Source organism: Copadichromis virginalis, linkage group LG10 (assembly GCF_057382275.1).
Source record: "Copadichromis virginalis isolate Kocher_CV1m ecotype Utaka linkage group LG10, C_Virginalis_male_GT1.1, whole genome shotgun sequence".
NCBI classification, from domain to species: Eukaryota; Metazoa; Chordata; class Actinopteri; order Cichliformes; family Cichlidae; genus Copadichromis; species Copadichromis virginalis.
In genome coordinates, this window is record NC_140627.1 from 18,743,624 (window position 1) to 18,761,101 (window position 17,478).

General features: G+C 43.1%; 1 protein-coding gene across 1 annotated transcript in view; it reads right to left on the reverse strand.

The window, feature by feature from the left end:
• Positions 1-1,380: 1,380 nt before the first annotated feature.
• The window catches only part of pds5b (PDS5 cohesin associated factor B), a 35,256-nt gene continuing 19,158 nt past the window's right edge, over positions 1,381-17,478 (reverse strand). The window contains exons 10-35 of the mRNA XM_085470437.1: positions 16,663-16,757; positions 16,344-16,489; positions 15,900-16,051; positions 11,677-11,790; positions 11,503-11,584; positions 11,366-11,414; positions 11,095-11,234; positions 8,902-9,017; positions 8,683-8,788; positions 8,045-8,205; positions 7,729-7,852; positions 7,113-7,271; positions 6,750-6,818; positions 6,436-6,572; positions 6,107-6,230; positions 5,736-5,940; positions 5,542-5,656; positions 5,271-5,403; positions 5,043-5,162; positions 4,703-4,765; positions 4,459-4,601; positions 4,033-4,105; positions 2,753-3,171; positions 2,567-2,647; positions 2,348-2,456; positions 1,381-2,238 (exon numbers count right to left, since the gene is read on the reverse strand). Of these exons, the coding sequence (XP_085326563.1) occupies positions 2,206-2,238; positions 2,348-2,456; positions 2,567-2,647; positions 2,753-3,171; positions 4,033-4,105; positions 4,459-4,601; positions 4,703-4,765; positions 5,043-5,162; positions 5,271-5,403; positions 5,542-5,656; positions 5,736-5,940; positions 6,107-6,230; positions 6,436-6,572; positions 6,750-6,818; positions 7,113-7,271; positions 7,729-7,852; positions 8,045-8,205; positions 8,683-8,788; positions 8,902-9,017; positions 11,095-11,234; positions 11,366-11,414; positions 11,503-11,584; positions 11,677-11,790; positions 15,900-16,051; positions 16,344-16,489; positions 16,663-16,757 (3,268 nt within the window). The 3' untranslated portion in view covers positions 1,381-2,205. The remainder of the gene's footprint in view (positions 2,239-2,347; positions 2,457-2,566; positions 2,648-2,752; positions 3,172-4,032; positions 4,106-4,458; positions 4,602-4,702; positions 4,766-5,042; positions 5,163-5,270; positions 5,404-5,541; positions 5,657-5,735; positions 5,941-6,106; positions 6,231-6,435; positions 6,573-6,749; positions 6,819-7,112; positions 7,272-7,728; positions 7,853-8,044; positions 8,206-8,682; positions 8,789-8,901; positions 9,018-11,094; positions 11,235-11,365; positions 11,415-11,502; positions 11,585-11,676; positions 11,791-15,899; positions 16,052-16,343; positions 16,490-16,662; positions 16,758-17,478) is intronic.

The window sequence follows — 17,478 nt, forward strand, 5'->3', positions numbered from 1 at the left end:
CATTAGATTACTGTGCTCAAAGAAATGAAGAGAAGATTTTATACAAACATCAAATCTCAATAAACAAAATCATCAACCCTTTGAGGGCTGGATTCATAATCTACAAAAATCAGAATTACTAGCTGAAATTGCTCATCCAGCTTGCATTATACTGTGGCTCAGTTGTGTATGTGGCTGCATTGCAAACCCTGATTCTGATGAGACAGCAGATGGTGTCCCGGGGGACCCCCCCCTCCCCTCCAGACCTGGATGCCAGCACCAGTGAGCCTTATTTGGTGACGTCAGTCACTGATTCATAACATCCCAGAGGTTCTTAATTGGATTCAAGTCTGGGAAACGTGTGTCAGTCAGTGGCTTCACTGTCTACATCATCCAGGAATTGAGTAAACTCTGGCAACATGGGCTGGACAGTGTCTTTCACCAGCAGAAGGTCTGACGCTGGGTCTGAGGACATCATCCCAGCGCCTATGAACAGTCACAGCAGTCTGTGTGACCCTCCCAGGAAATCCCTCATCCTCCCCAGTGCAGACATCCTGGATAATGTTTCAGGGGGTGAAACGTTTCATGTGCTCAGTGTGAGCCTGCTCTCCTCTGAAGGGGACGGGTCCAGTTCTGGTGTCTTCGAGCGAATGCCAGCTGAGCTTTGAGGAGAGGTCCGACTAAAACATGCGAGGCCCTCTGACTGAGTGTGTTTGTGACAGCGTGCTCAGATATATGCACGACTAACCTGCTGGAGCTCATGATATAGAGTTTATGAGACTTTCTCCGGCTCTGTCCAGTTCTCCTTGTGTAAGCGCTCATCTTCTAGTATCTCCTCCACACTGTGCTGGGAGGCATAACATATGGATGTGTGATCCTGAAGGATCTGGACTACCTGTGCACCCTGAATGTGCAGCAGGTACTCATAACAAGGACACTAACAAAAAAGCAAGACTGGAGAAAAATCAGTCAAGAAGGATCCAGAGAAAGCAGTGATCTGTTGAACCACCTGTAAAAACCATTTTCTTTTGAGGGTTTTCACCTGCTGTCAATTTCATTTACAACCACCTGGCTAACACCGAGGAGCGCCCCCCCCATAAAAGCTCCAACCCAGTACCTTTGGGGCTGTCTTGTGGTGTCATGCAGTCATTCTTCACCAACGGTTTTAAAGTTCTGGTTAAACAGTGCAGTTGTTTTGAAGTCTACTGACATTAAATGTGTTCACATAACTGTTTTGATTACAACTGGATATTATACAAGCCCTTTAAAAAAACGGCTCACCCTTTTCAAACATTCTTAATAGCTAAAATATCTCTATTCACGACAGCCTCTGGCATCAGAGCTAATCATACCGATAAAGCACAAACCACATCAAAGTAAAAGAAAGAGAAAATGAACATGTCAGGTTTTTATAGAGAATTATATTGATACAATGGAGGGTCTGACTGGGTGGATGTGAAGCCAAGTTAATCAGCAGTGACAAAAAAACCAAAACAAAACCAAGAAACTAGCAACACAGCTGCTCATGACTTCCTTCTATCAGCAAGTACAAACCTAAAAATGAGACGCACACTACAATCGTTTCCAGAAGCAACTCTACAGTCGGACAGTTCTGACACTTTCTTTTTCAATATATGGTTTTAAAAAAAGTTTTTAATATACAGAGCTGTAAACAAAAGAGCACGTTTTATTTCTTTGTTTAAAAGTAAATTCACACAATTAACATTACATAAAAAAAAAAGGTAATGGTTAATCTCTTTCAGTTTTTAAAAGTTGACACGGAGGGAGGTTTGATAAGCAACGCCGCTTTTTGGGAGCACTTTTAATAACATGAGTGGGCAAAGGCTTTACAGCATCCGCCCAGTCAGCGTCAAACACAACAACAGAACATGAAACAGACATAAGAGACTATTTACAAGAGCGATCTATTTTTTTTCCTTTGTTTTTCCTCGTTAAAATCATTTCTACTTAATGTGGCTTAACGTCATCACAATGCAGCACAAAGCAACAACCCACAGCTGACGATGCGGATGTATTGATGTAGTGTGCACGTGGAATATGCAAGTGTGTAAAGTCGGTGTAACAGTAGGAGCGTCGGCTTATGAAAAGTTTTAAAAAGTTCAATGTCCATTTATTTTGTTTCGTTCTTGCGTCATTCCTCCGTGACTCTCGAGGAGACGTGCCGTCTTCTTTTGTCCTCTGTTTTTGTTTTAAAGTTTTTTTAGCTCATCTTCTTCGCCCAGCTGCCTTCTTGCGACCCTGAAATGAAAAAGGATGAAAACTGAACAAATAACCAAGCATATAAACTCCTTTAAAATACTTGAGTTGTTTTAAAAGACACTAAAATGGATGTGACAACACTTGACACCTTCGGTGTTGGCTCATCCTCCTCTTCCTCCACTTCTTCCTCCTCCTCCTCTTCATCTTCTTCCTCAGACTCATCCTTAGTGGCAGCTGCCTTCCATCGGCCCCCGCGCCTGTATCCGCGGACAGAACAGGAACAGCTTAGCGTGCACATATTACATTTTGTGCCCTTGGAGGAGCAGTCGCAGTCGCTGATGTGCATTTTTGCAAAAGTGAATCTTACGTTGGCTTCTTGGCCGCCGGCTGAGCCGATTTAGGCGGACGTCCTCTCCTTTTCTGCGGCGTGGACTCTGCAGAGTCAGATCTGTTAAAGGAAGACAAAACAAAACGACTTCCATCAAAAACGAAGCTCGCTGACAGAACTTTGAAGCACATCTCGTGTTTCTGCGTGCGCCGGCTGTTTTCGTACCCCTGTGATCGTCGTGGCGCCCTGGCTTGCCTTCCTCCCCTGGTCTTCACCTCCATGTTTTCACTGCTCCTGTCGTCGTCCTCGTCTTCATCCTCTACTTCCTCCTCACCCCTCTCCTCGTCCTCCTCCTCTTCCTCCTCATCCTCCTCGGGTGGAGGAGCTGCCTTCTTCCGCCCCCTCCTCCCTTTGGCAGGCGTGTCCTGACTGGGCGTAGCAGACTTCGGAGGCCGGCCCCTGCGGCCTTTCTTGGGCGGACTGTTCTGTTCGTCCTCCGGCCGGTTGTCTTCGTCCCACGGGTCCTCAGAGTCAGCCGCTGCGGTGGTGTTGGCAGTTGCCTTCTTACGTCCACGCTTCGGCTTGCTCTCCTGGTCATCGCCGGAGGTTACGCCCCGTTTGCGACCCCGGGGCTTTTCGATATCCTGCACACAAACTCATTGTTCACCATTTCTTTGTTTCACAGTAAAAAAGACTGAAATTCAGTTTTTACAGCAGCACAAAGAAAAGGAAGAAGAAAAATGGTGATGAGAGATAGAGATTTGAGATCTTTGGAGTGGTTTCTCACACGTGACTGGTGAATTGATCTGTAAGCAATAACACACAGAGCCCTTCTGTGACCTTACCGAAGGCTGAAAAATTACACAAGTCGTCTCGATTCCTGAGGTTAACCCTTCTAAAACCCACAAACTCAGTGAGAAACTCATGTGAAATTCATATTTTTGCATAAAAAGATACCATTACTTTTTTCTGTTGTTTGTTTTGAAAGGAAGGATTTCTGAGTCAGATGAAATCATGCATGCAAAGCAATAATGATGGTTTACACAATTTGTACACGTTAATCTAGTCTCGACTTCAATCCAGCTGGTGTTTGCACAGTCGTATCATAAAGCAGAGACACGGGGATTTACGACAGGCAGCACTCTGCCGAATCACGGCAACGCTCCCTTCACTACTTTCCATCAGCTTCAGTATAATCTTTTATCACGGTTTTGCTTATTTGCTTTTGTTTTACTTTAAAAACAAACAAACGAAAGAAACAAACAAAAACCACCCCACACTAGAAAGAATAACTTACAATAGAGTAAGTCTGCACAGCCTCTTTGCTTTTAGATTACAGTCATATCAATTTCAATCAAGGTTGTAACAATAACTACTCCAATACACTTTTTCAACACATATTATTAAACAATACATCCTGTTAAGATCTCATCAGAAATAAAGACGTGATCGCCACATCGACGTTTATCTTCCAATCAGTCTCGCAGCGCCTAAAGGAGATTTACCTTGTCGACACTGTCTGCTCTCTTTAGGCTGATGTCCTCGTTTTCACTGTGATCCATCTCTGTGCTGTCATGCCTGAAAAATAACATCAATCATTACTTGTTACTATTTTAGTTACAAACAAAACAGGGTGCAACAAGTGACACAGTCTCCTGAATTTTCAACATTTGAAAATGATCCATAGACCCTACAATATTAGAATGAAACCCCAACAGTTAGACAAACCCCTATGAGCAAGTGCTTGGCAACAGTGGGAAGGAAAAACTCTCCTTTAACAGGAAAAAGCCTACGGCAGAGCAGCTACGTATGGAAACATCCTACGTGCAAACACGGAGTGCCTGGAGCTAATCAGAGTCTTTTATCAGACCAAAATATTGCTGATACGTTACGTTTTCTGAGTGTGGGAGTCTTGCCGTTATATCTCCTACCTGCTTTTGCTGCGCTGCGGAGAGCCCGGGTTGGACGAGGAGTCGTTACTGGTGGTCTCCATACGAGAAGCTTTACTCTGGAGTTGTTTGCCCGCTGATGACAAGGGCTTGTTTACCGCCCCCAAAACGTTAGCAGACTTGGGCTTAAATAGGAAGGAGAGGCGGTCAGAGTGGAGCAGTGAGCCGGATGTGTGATCAACAAAACTAGTGAGCCCACATTATCATTTAAAAAGCTCGAGCTTACCTTTCCTGGTGTGAAGAATGCCTTCATCTCTGCTGGGAGATAATTTTTTGTGTTGCTGAAGTTCTGAAAGAGAGAAGCAGAGAGAACAGCAGCAATTAAAACAAAGCAGAAACACAAGCAGACGATCTCATTAGACAAAACATGCCTGCTTTTTTGTTTTTCCCCCCTTTTTTGATAATTTCTCTTCAAACAAGGACACGTTTATACAAAACTTAAGGCAGCTACTTTCTCATAACTCTTCGGAAGGATCTGCTAACACTAGCAATGCTGTCGTTTACTCATTTTAACAAAGTGAAAAATGTTTTGGATGCTTTAAACTCTTCAGAGCGCAGAGACCGACCTTGTCTGGTTTGGTAAAGAAGCGTGATGGCAGCACGGGGTCCTTTGGAGACTCCAGGCTGTAGGTGGTGCTCTTCGACATGATAATGTGCATGGCAACGTCACACACTGTGTAGAGTTTCTGCACAAGGAAGAAACAACAAACGCACGTCAGGGCAGCACTGATGACGGCGGCTGAAACACTGGCTGGATATCTACTGTCCATATTAGCTGCACGTTAAATGAGCACCTCATTCGTTTTGGGATCGGTGGCGGCCTGGGCGTCTTTCGTCTGCTTGATGTTTTCCACCATTTTTCTTATGAAGGCGTGGCTGTTGTTCTCATTCTTGGCCATTATAATCTCGAGGACAAACCACAGAGCCCTATCCAGGACAGCAAGTTTGACATTAAAAGGTACAAGTCATGATTAACCATCATAAAAACAGACTAAAACGTGACTGAAACCACAAACGCCAGGTTGGAATATTAAAAACCCATTTAAGAGATCATACACCGCTTACTCTTTAATTTCCTTTAGCTGCTCGATGTCTTGTACTTTGACATAGTCCGGGTCGTGTGCCAGAAGGTGGATGGTGTAGGGCACCACATACTCCGGCAGCAGAGAGAACAGCTTGTCTGTGGGTACACACACAGTGAATATGACACCACCCTCAAATGTCATCCGAAATCATCAGATATCGTTTGGTTTCTTTACCGCTGAGGGCAGCGTGCTGTTTGAGGTACTCGCGGCGTATGTTGACGTTTTTCACCAGGCACTGGCGAGCGTGAGCCCGCCTCTCCTTAACGGGGTCCTTGGCGCACAGAGCGAACACTGCCATGTATTCCAGCGGTAGCCGCAGACGGCACAGGCCCCGGTGAAGCTTCTGGGCAAAACACTGTCGCACCTGGTAGCACTCATCCTATAGCGCAAAGACGAGGACACGGAGAACAGGAAACGCGATGATGAGGAGGATGAAATGGGACAATATCAGGGAGAAGAGGCAGAGGTGGAATAAAGATGAGCTGCACAGAAAAGGACTTTAACTGAAAACGCAGAGCCGGCAAATTAAATATGGCAGTTCTTACATTAATGACGAGCGCGCACAACTGATATTGCTCCAACGTGATGATTTCGTGGTAGCAGGGCTCCTGTGCCAGCTTCAGCAGGGCGCACGCCGCCGCCAGCCGCAGCCTCGACATGTCCGGTTTGCTAGAGAGAAACAAGAGGAAGCAGATTTATTCATTTATCTACAAACGTTCTTACCATCAAAACCCTCAAAGGTCCAGAGCACCCATTAAAAGTGAGCGCTTCACTGAAAATTGCACGACCTTAATCTGAGGACAAAGCTTTCTTTGAGCTGCTCAAGGGCCTGACTAGGTTTGTCTGAGAAGCAGAGTTTATTTATTTTAATTACCCCATCTTGCCCTGTTCTGTTAGGTCTCCATCGCTGTGTAAGATAGCAGTCAGCATCCTCAGGGTGGAGTTGCCCGATTTGCTCTGGTTGTTCTTCACGCCTAGTAACCACCTCACCATCAGCTTGATGCCCTGGATCTGAATGAGGAAGATGAAAGAGTGAAAGATTAAGTGTTTTGCATTAATACATCAAGAGTGTGACAAAGTAATTAGGAGAATTCTGGCTCAGAGTAATCTTCAGATTAAACTACTTAAAAAACAAAAACAGCAGCCAGACGGAGCTTTTGAAGAGACACACAAACGTTCACTGCTGACCTTGGCCATGGTCTCTGGGGACACTTCATCATCGGGAACCCAAAGTTTGGTTGTTTTCTTTCCTGGGATCTACAAATAACACAAACAATTTGAATAATTCACATAAACTGAGACTTTAGGTCAACACAGCTGGGAATATTTATACAGCACATTTAAGCCAAAGTGCAATCAGAAGAAACCCCCCACTTATAATAATTAAATGAGTAAAACAAGACTAATTACATCAAAATGAAAAGTAATAAAAAAGTTACAAATAATAATAGTAAAGGAGAAGCACTAATCTTAGGCTCAAAAGGCTAAAGAGAAGAGGCGTGCTTAAACACTGCAGAACAGTAAGAGGTATACGTGGATGCGTGTGTATACCCTGTCGTTCATGAGCAGATCCTTCACAATGAAGTTGGCGACTAGAGATTTGAGAGGTGCGGCAAACTGTTCTGGGGCCAGCTGGGCCAGGTGACCCAGGGTGGTCAAAGGAGTGATGAGCTGCTCCAGGTTAGCAGTGTCCAGACTTTTATGAAGAGGCTGAAGAAACACAACATGTCACTGACACAGTTTTAGGAGCACATAAAAAAAATAAATTAAAAAAATCTCAGGATGGATTTGATGTAAAGTTAATGCAGACGTCACATTGGGGTAAATATTCTGAGCACATCCATGAATGCAGACGGATTCTCTTTGTAACACAAAAAACAGGAAAATCGGCTGAAATAACACAATTAAAGGGTAAAGCACTCCAAACCACATTGGTTTCCCCTCTTAGATTCAGTTGCTTTGAAAGTTCCAGATAATCAGCAGTCACCTAATACTGGCCCAGAGTTCACTCACCGTCTAAAACAACATGTTTTAGGTCTTTTCGCCTTCCTTTTAAATCGAATTTCATTTTGATTGGCTGCCCGTCACAAACAGGATTTAAGCCAGGGATAGGGATATCCTCTCTCATTGACCACATAGATAAAAACCTGGCACCAAAGTGACTGACCTCAAAGATTTGGGCAAAGTGTGTGTCTCTGTTGCTGAACATGGCGTTGATGCAGTGGATGGCATATTTAGCCTGGCGGGGAGGGCCTCTCTTGGCTTTGGCCTGTAGTACCGGCAGTAGAACACTTGGGGGAGCAGACGGGAGAACACCACGAACAACAAAAACACAGCAGAAAGTTGGGTCACAAGTCACGCACAGAGCAGCGTGTCCTAAGTAAGCGTATAAATAATGCATCCCTGCATTCCAGGAGTGTCACTGCACATTACACAGCGCTGCAAGGCAAACAAATCAGCCAAATTTAGCTCATCAAACTCACGATTTGATGTGAGGAAAACTCTCCTCCATCTTGCTGCCTGTATTCTTGAAGATCTGCAGCGCTGCCTCTGCCACCTTCTCGTCATCCATTTTCAAACAGCCCAGCAGAGACTCAAACGTCTCTGCAGAGTGGAATGACACTGGATGTGTGAATGACAGCACCTGCGAGTGATGAAAGGTGAGTCAAACAGCTGCGCAGAGTACAATCAACACCTTTTCACCTTAGAAAGAAAAGAAACAAGCGTGATTGATATTTTAAGCAAACCGTAAAGGGTCGAAAAGATGTGTGTGTGTTTTACTCATTAATTATCTGTTGTGTTTGTGTCACTATAAAAAGGCAGGACTGCAGGAGACATCATCCATCACCGAGTGCTTCTTTTTTCCCCCGTCACTCCACAATTTCAACCAACAACAATTTATATATCACTGATTGCTAGACTGCAGGTAGCAATTGACACGACAGCAGCAGAAGTTACTGAGCGACTGCAGAGCCTATAATTTAGATTAATTCTTGCAGGTATTCTATTTTTGTTAAATGGTGCACTCACGCACGATAATGAAAAGGCTTACAACAGAGTATCCATCGTGTCAATCTGCAGATAAACACCACAGGCGTTCGTGTTTATTACCGATCTTTACCTTCAGCAGTTCCAGCCCTGCTCTGATGGCCTCTTCAGTGGGAACACCTTCCTCTTCGTCATCAGCTGTTCCATCTATAGATTTGTTTACCTGTTTTATCAGAGCACTGAGAGATGATGGTAGAGGTTAAATTTCTGCACGCTAGACTCGGATATGGCTGTTGTTTGCATTCTTTTTATTTATTGGATGAGCTAAAATTTGCATCCTGACGCACAGTACCTGATGGACTCTGTGTCGATGTGCACAGGAGCAATCCTCTCCAACAGGAACTTCACCATTTCCAGGAATGGATTGCTGGGTTGTTTGGGGCTGCCAAGTTTTTTAGTGATGTCTCTCTGAAAGGACGACAATTAAGAACTTCAATTTATTTATGTAGCACCAAACCACAACAATACGAAGACCCTAACAGAGAGAAAACTCCACCAATCAGATGACCCCCTATGAGCAGGCACTTTGTGGCAACGCTTACAGCACCAGCTCAGGGTTTTATGGCCGTAATATTCTCTGTGCCTTTTCAGTATTTCCAAACCAAAGCCACCTGGAGTGATATTTCACAGCTGGACTAAAATCTAATGCTGCTTTTTTTCTTTTTTTTCTTTTTTAAAATGTGGAAATACAAACACAGCAGCATGAACGCCCAACATCTCATATACTCACAGCAGTGAGCATCATCATTTAGTTCACTTAATTGTTGCCAACTTAGCAAATCTGCCGCAGGATTAAGCAACAAGAAAAAATACCAAAAATACTTTCTAGTGAAATACTCTATTGTGCAAGTGTCTCATGCTTCCCCTCATTTCTTTCCATTTTCCAAGAAAAATGGGAAAGAAGCACAGTGATTTATGTGCAAACAAACGTAAATACAGTGTATAAAGCAAAAACAGAGTCTGTGCAGTTCTAACAGGCTTGAAAGTCAATATTTGGTATGACCACCAACTCTCTTAGCTGATTTTTCCTGTAATTTCTTTAGTTAATCTTCAGGAATACTTCTCCAGACGTCTTGAAGGACATGGCTGCCTTTCGTTCTGTTCTCGGTCAACATGAAAGCACACTGCTTCAATGCTATTGAGGTCAGGGCTCTTGGAAGGTCAATCCTTGACAGATAGTGTTTCATTGTGTGCTTTTCTATCCAGCTATGCTTTTAGTGCACTGGCAGTGTGTTTGTGATCATTGTCATCCTGAAGCTGCTGCCAATCAGATGCTCTCCAGAAGGTACTGCATGCTGGATCAAAATCTGGTGGTACTTTTCTGCATTTGTGCTATTGATTCTCAGTCCAGGTCCTGTATAACTTGGCATACCTGAGCCTTTTCTGTTTCCTTTAAGAATGGCTCTTCCACTGAGACCATTTCTGATGAGGCTTCAGTGAGTAGCAGATGTATCAACTGAAGGTCTCTAGGCATTTCTGAGGTCCTCTGTCAGGGCTTTGATATATTTTCCTCCCCTAATTCTTAAGATGGATCTTTAGGTCTGCCACTTTTTTTTTGGACTCGACTTGTCTAGTTTCCTCAAATTTTAAAGGACACGCTGCACATCATGCTGAGATACGAGTTTTTGGCCAGTAGCTCTTTTCGAATGACCGTCATGTTGCAAAAATACCACGTTGCCAAGACTGTTACCTTTGGCAACGTTCGCAGATTCAACTAACGAAACAGGAAAACGTTTGTTTATGCATCAGGCTGCTACTAACAAAGTGTCTGAGGACGCAACGTAAAATTGTGTCTTTGCTAAGTTGTTTGCGCAGACACAACGCTGGCGCACAGGTGCCTTTTTGTGCTTGAGTGATTCACAGGTCAATGTTTTACAAACAAAAAGAAATCCTCTGTATATGATTAGGTACCATAAATGGATTAAAAATGAGTGAAAGAGCAGCCGACGTCCAAAGAAAAACTTTGAAGGATCTTCAGAAAGCCGGGAGAATTACTGCTCAAGACCGCTACAGTCACACGTCTCAGTCTGTCTTCTGTGTTCGGCGAGACATCAGACAGAGAGACAGAAATTATGGCGGGCAGCCCTAATAACATCCTCCTTACAGCGGAGCAGGGGTGGATTGTTTCAATACATTTCCCCACCGTGACAACGATCGGTCACTAAAACTGTCATGAAACCAAGCTTAAACATTTTAAAACCACCTTTGGAATGTACTCAAGTTGAGTTACTGCTCATTTAAAGGTTATTACAGATTAGATATAATAAAGACAAGGACACTTTGGACTCAAAATACTGACATGTGTATAAAAGTGTTGTCTTATGCACAAAAATTGGAAGATGTGAACTCTATGAACAAATAAGTACATTTACGACTACAGTACCTATATGAAGAATCGGGTCAAATAACACAAAGCTAGTGGAGGGATGAAAGTATTTCGCTTAAAGGAAACCACATCGTTATCTCAAAGGAACTCAACACTCACCACACAGACTTCAGCTTGCTTGCAAGAGCACGCGGGGCTGACCAAGGTTTCTAACTGATCTCTGATTCGCTCATCATCATCCAAGACCTGAGCCAGCTTCTTCACAAAGTCCTGAGCCTTGCCAGGGTCTGGCAGGTTCCCTGTTCACAGAGAAATTTCAGCATGTCACAGTGAAATCGATGTGAAATCAGGGTGAGAAGGTCACCCTGCGATCACTTTTGTTCATTTTTCCTGTTTGAAAGGACGTGCTGAATTCAGAGAGATGCCTTACTTGTGATCACCATGACTTTGGCAAACACAGCCTTGTTGGATGCTTCAGACTGAAAACAAACAAGCACACAGTTACAGAAAAACCTTTTAGAGACAAGTATAGTGCAGTTATTACAGTCTGTGGTGTGCGTTAGTTACCTTGGGTTTTTTGATCAGGTCCAGCAGGTCTTTGACATGGTGTCTCAACAGATTCTGGCACTTCCACATCTCATTCAAAGCTCTGCAGGTGAAAGAAGCAAGGGACACAATGATGTGTTTGCCAGGCCTCCTTTAATACACATGTTGTTGCATAACAATTAAAAACTGACTTACTTAACAGCATTTGTGTCCAGGGTGGCATACAGGTAGTACAGACACTTCATTCTTTCAGTGGTTTCCAGGTTGTGAGGAACCATGTACTGGGCAAAAACCCGCTCCACCAGCAACCTGTACGTACAGAGGGCACATTTTATGGAGAAAATTAAATTAATAATAATAAAATAATAAAAATGTTTGGGTGCGAGTGGTTAGTAATAGTTAATAGATCCTAGCCAGTACAGAAAGCAGCAGCTGAACCTTTAACTAAAACCAGAAGAGCGATATGACATCACTGAGCATCTCTACACAGGTTACTGATTTGATTTAGTACTCTTACTAATGGCTCCTGGGAGCTTTACTTTACTGCAGACATTACTTAATTACTTATTTAAATTAGCCCATTAGCCTGTGGGCAGCCAGAAACCCTCAACAAAACCCTGCTGGCAGCTCCTGGGTCTAAATTCAAGTCTAGACGGGACTGCGCCTTTAACGTCAGGGCACCTCGGCTCTCGAATGGCCTGCATTCAGAGCTCAGACCCAAACTGCCATCAGCACATCGACTGATCCTCTAAATACTCTTTCACTCTTGCTTCTATCCTTCTGTAACAAATCACCTCTGAATCTCCACCCACTCCACCCTGCCTGGACTAGGGATGGGTATCGAAAACCAGTTCTTGTTGAGAACCGGTTCCCACTGTTTCAACTCCTTGGAATTGTTTGGCATTTTTGCAAACGATTCACTTATTGATTCCAGTCGCCCCGAATGACGTCACCACGTTGCGGAGCGTCATTTACCTGGCAGGAAACACGGCGCCTACGCGGCTCAAACGCTCAAAAGTTTGGTTATACTTTACGAGAACGGATGACAACGGGGCAACTTGCAATACTTGCAAAGTAGATATTTCATTTAAGGGAGGAAACACTACGAATATGCAAAAGCATTTGCTCACAAAACACGTGATAACCTTAAATGAATGTCGTGTTTTTAATTCCACTCCGGACTCGTGAATCTCAACCCAGCAGCAGCGTTAACGTTTGCACGTCCTCTCCCCTTAATACGGCAGGTAAATAATCAACTAACAGTGCATATTATGTTAGCGCGATCTGCCTCATTACAAAACCTGCCATTACTGTGCGTTTAGGTGACCATGATGAGAGAGACAGACAGAGTCTGGCTCAGATGCTGGCAGTTCTCGCTGCAGTCTACCGGTAGCGTCTCCTTTCAGGCCAGGATAGACGGATGTCACCGAGCAGTGTCTAAGTTTGTGGTCAAAGGCTTGCACCCATTTGCCACAGCAGATGCCCCGACATTCGGTATGTGAATGTGTTTAATTGTAGGCAGGGACATTACTGGATATTCTTGTGTAATTGCTACAGAATAATTTATGTTATACTTTGTTATTGCTACAGAAGAATATTTATTTTATTATTTTACATTTACAATTTTTTTTCCTGGGGACCCTGTGACACCCCATTGAAGAGCCGTAGGCTGTGGATCTCTTAAGATCTCACTGCTGGGTTTGTAAGGCCATGTTACTCCTAAATCTCTATCTTGTTCAAAGAGACGATATAAAACAAAGTTCTAAGCTAATCAACCTCAGTGTTCTCCTTTTTAAAAAGAATCGATAAAGAATTTAATCGTTAAACAGAATCGAAAATGGAATCGGAATCGTGAAAATCTTATCAATACCCATGCCTAGCCTGGACCGTCTTCTTCACCTCTCTCGTGCACCACCTGCTGCTTTGGATGGCTGACCGCTAGAGCTGGGCGATAGAACGATAACGATATGTATCGCGATATAACTTTTACTCGATAGAGAAATTAAGCTATCGCGATAGACCTCGCCGCTCTTGTCCTCTTAAAAAAAAAAAAAAAAAAAAAGTCAGCCAATCCAAATTAAGTAGCGCAGAGCCGAACCAATCACAGCCGCAGCGTCACGTCGCGTGACTTGTTACGTACAGCACAAGTGCCAAGCCGCACGTGTGTTTGTTTGGGAAGCAGCCAGCGGGTAATGGAGCCAGCGCGTAATGGAGGAAATGAGTGTGCCGACTAGAAAAATCAACCGAGCGTGACCGAAGAGAAAACAGATGATGGTTCCAATGCCGGAGAGATTGTCGAACGGAAGAGCCATAGAAGTTCTGTAGTGTGAAGGTATTTCGGCTATTTCAAGTCTGACAAAAAACAGAGTAGCGTGCACTGTAAATTGTGCCGAAAGCAAGTCTGGAAATACAATAAACTGGTGCATGCGTCACACTGTGCGCCACGTTATTGTTTCGGTGAAATGAATTTCTACAATACTGTTACTGTTAATTCTACTCTCTGCAGTGTTTAAATGCTTACATATACACACAGTTACTGTCCCTCCACACATACGACTCGGTTCTGCTTCTATGCCCCAGCTTTGTTTACTTTTTCCCACCGAGGCTTCTAGACTTCTGATTGGCCAACATTTCTGCACGGTTAGGAATCTAGCTCCACCTGCTGCTTTGGTATGTTCATAGCAGCGTTTTCCTTCATTTCTGCCTTTATGTGTGGACGGGATTATTTTTTAAAACGAAAACGGAAAATCTCCGTTTTCAAAAATACCCGTGTACGTGTGGACGTAGCCTCAGTCTCTGACTGGAAGCGCTAATTCGTCATTCGGCTTTTGTCAGACTAAAGTAACTGTTAAAACTGTTTGAAAAGCTCAGCTATACAACAAGGAGAGATTGAGAATTTCCTTTTAGTTCTCACTTTATTTGATATTGACAAAAGTTAGTCAGTTTTGTCTGTTCTTCTGTAAAACAAACTAAGATTTATTTTTAGAATTAATATTTTGTTTCTAAGTGGAATTGACAATTTAGTCTGTTTCGTTTGTTCCATTTTGAAACTTAAACGCTTTAGCGGCTGCCTTTTGTGTAGTTTGCAATATTTGCCTTTATTTATCTGAAAAAGTCTCATGTTCCTTAAGTACATCTGCCCTGTTGAACTTATTATGGGAAATAAATATTTAAATAAAAACAAGCTGCTGATTATTTCACATTTTACTTGTGAGCAACGGCACATTTAAATCTTACAAATATAGTTATTTGGCTTATATCGTGATAGATATCGTTATCGCCTGAAATGAAAAAAAACATATCGTGATATGAAAAAATCTCATATCGCCCAGCTCTACTGACCGCACATATTTAAACTCACTCGCTTAAACACACTTCCTGCCTCCCTCTCATTCACACACGAGTATTCTGACTTCCTTCTATTGACTTTCATTCCTCTTTACTCCACATCATACCTCCACCTCTCCAGGGTGTCTTCCACCTACTCCCACTTAAGATCAGCCTTCTGTCACTGTCTCTCAGCCCTCATGGTGCTGCACCACCATCACACACCTCACTGATATGTAAATTAATTCATTCAAACATAAGCTCAAATGTCAACACTCGTCACAACAACAACGACAACAACAAAAAACCCTTTTCAGCCTTTATGTGCTGAAGTTTTAGAGCTTTTCAAGGGGAAACTGCTGAACCAACACAAGTAAAGCTACCCTGCTGTTCACACAACACACATGCATACACTCCGACCACATCGGGCACTTTCCTGCCAGCAGCTGAGTGACTCCACAGCAGCAGAGATCACCTACACCCACAGAAAGTCCACTGAGATTCGAGTCCGACGCCTCGTTCTCTTCCTCTCCCTTTTCTTTTACTCAATTTAGGCTTTAAAAACCCATCTCAGTTTGCCTCGTATCATCTAATCTACTTCTAATTCAGCTGGTGACATTTTGCAGAATGATGGTTTCCATGTTGAGTAAGTGTAGGTGGAGAGATGGAGAAACAATCACACACCATCAAAGGAATGCTGCTCAAAGAATAATAAAAAGTCCCACGCACACAACTCGCTTACAAAAATATTTGGGACTGCTCTACATTATGAGCCTCGGCAGGGTGACAGAACCAGTCTCTCTTCCTCCATACAGCTATGACACCGCACTGATAAATGCAGTGCAGAGAAAGGTGGATATTAAAGACAGATTTTAATGTTTCTGCTGGGAAAAAACTTATTAGAGCTCATTTTCTACATTCAGTTAGTTATGCACAGAGCAGGAATTGTTCATCACAGTAAATTAAGACTCTGAAATGCACCACTACCAGCTTTTTCCTCTGCAATCACACAAAAAGTTAAAAAGTTAAACTCCCAGGTACTAAATGAATACATTTTGAACTGTAGCCAACAGAAAAACATGCACACAAACCTGTCATCAATGCTGTTCTGGTAGTAGATGTGCAGCAGCTTGTCTTTGATCCAGGAAATCTGTTTTGAGGCCTCCCTCCCGCCTTCTCCCTGCAGCGAGTACTTCCTGTAGATCGATGCAAGGCCCATCATGGCCTCCTTACGCACGCGCCACTGACGGCAAATTAAAAAGAAAACGTTTCAATGAAACTACTAGTTAGAAAATAAAATATTCAACGGGCAGGTGCAGCGGCTGATGTGACTGTTTACTGCCATTTAAGCCAAACGTGTACCAACAAAAATATTAATAATCAAATTATAAATCTCACTATTAGATCAATAAACCCAAAACAAACAACAACAGTGTAACTATATCTGAAACAATCTGATACATCAACAATAAAATAATACTAATAATAACAACATCATCATCATTATTGACCAGGATTTAAAAAACATGACTTACTCTCTTGTCCAAAGTCCTCTCCTTTACATAATTGAGCAGTGCATCATTGACTAGAGACAAATCCTTCTTGGCAGCAGTTACTATAGAGACAATGACATCATGGCGAATAGCCTCCTCTGGGTCATGTGATCTGACCCTCAAGTATTCTGGGGAAGGAAACAGGAACAAATGAGTGGGACGTGAGAGGACTGGCTACCTCGAACGCAAAGAAAGCACCAGGCAGCTGCTTCTCATTTGACGTCGAGCACACACTCGAGCGGCCTTCACGCACATGCAGTTCTCAGCACACAAAAGCACGAAAGTGTCCGTGTGTTTTTACCTGTAAGGTCTTTGGCCAGGTCTGGGTGGTTCATGAGACAGTGACTGGCGAATTTGACACACTCCAATCTGATAGGCACGTGGATGTCATTAAACCTTTTTTTGATAAAAGAAACGGACGTTAATGTCGGCGACTTTAAAAGGTGGCTCGTACATGAACATAGCTCTAAGAAGACGGCGTCTCATGTGGGTACACAACATACATCAACAAGCTCACTTTATATTACACTCTGTCACATGACTCCCGCCAAACCCTCCCACATATTTTGGACACGCAGTAAAATTCAGGTATATTGGGGCCGAATAAGTCTAACTCTAAGCCAGATAAACTAGCTAAGCTGCACTTGACAGGGTCGAACCCTGTAAAACTAATGAGATACAAATTACAGCCCAGACTCTCTTTGTGGATTAACAACAACATGTAATCTGTTTAACCGTCTACAGACAGGCTTCACCAGACTCTCCCAATGGGTTTAAGAGATATATTAAGGTGAAAAAACTCACACTTCTGGTGTGTGATGTGCTCAGTGTCACACACACCCTGATATAAGAGAACCCAGTAGATTCTATTTTATTTCTCATGGTAAGAGCAGGAAACTGTAGATACGCTGCATGTAAGCAGTCTACTGCTAACGTTTGTTTCCATCCTGTGCTCTCATCTACTCTACTTTAATACATAGTATTATCTATGAGCCATTAAAGGGCCAGTTCACCCACAATTCCACACCTGAAAACTGCTTGATCAGCTGCAGGAAGTATTCTCAACTCTTCCCTTTGTTCTTTGCAAGACTTGATTTTATAATACAATTGTACGACT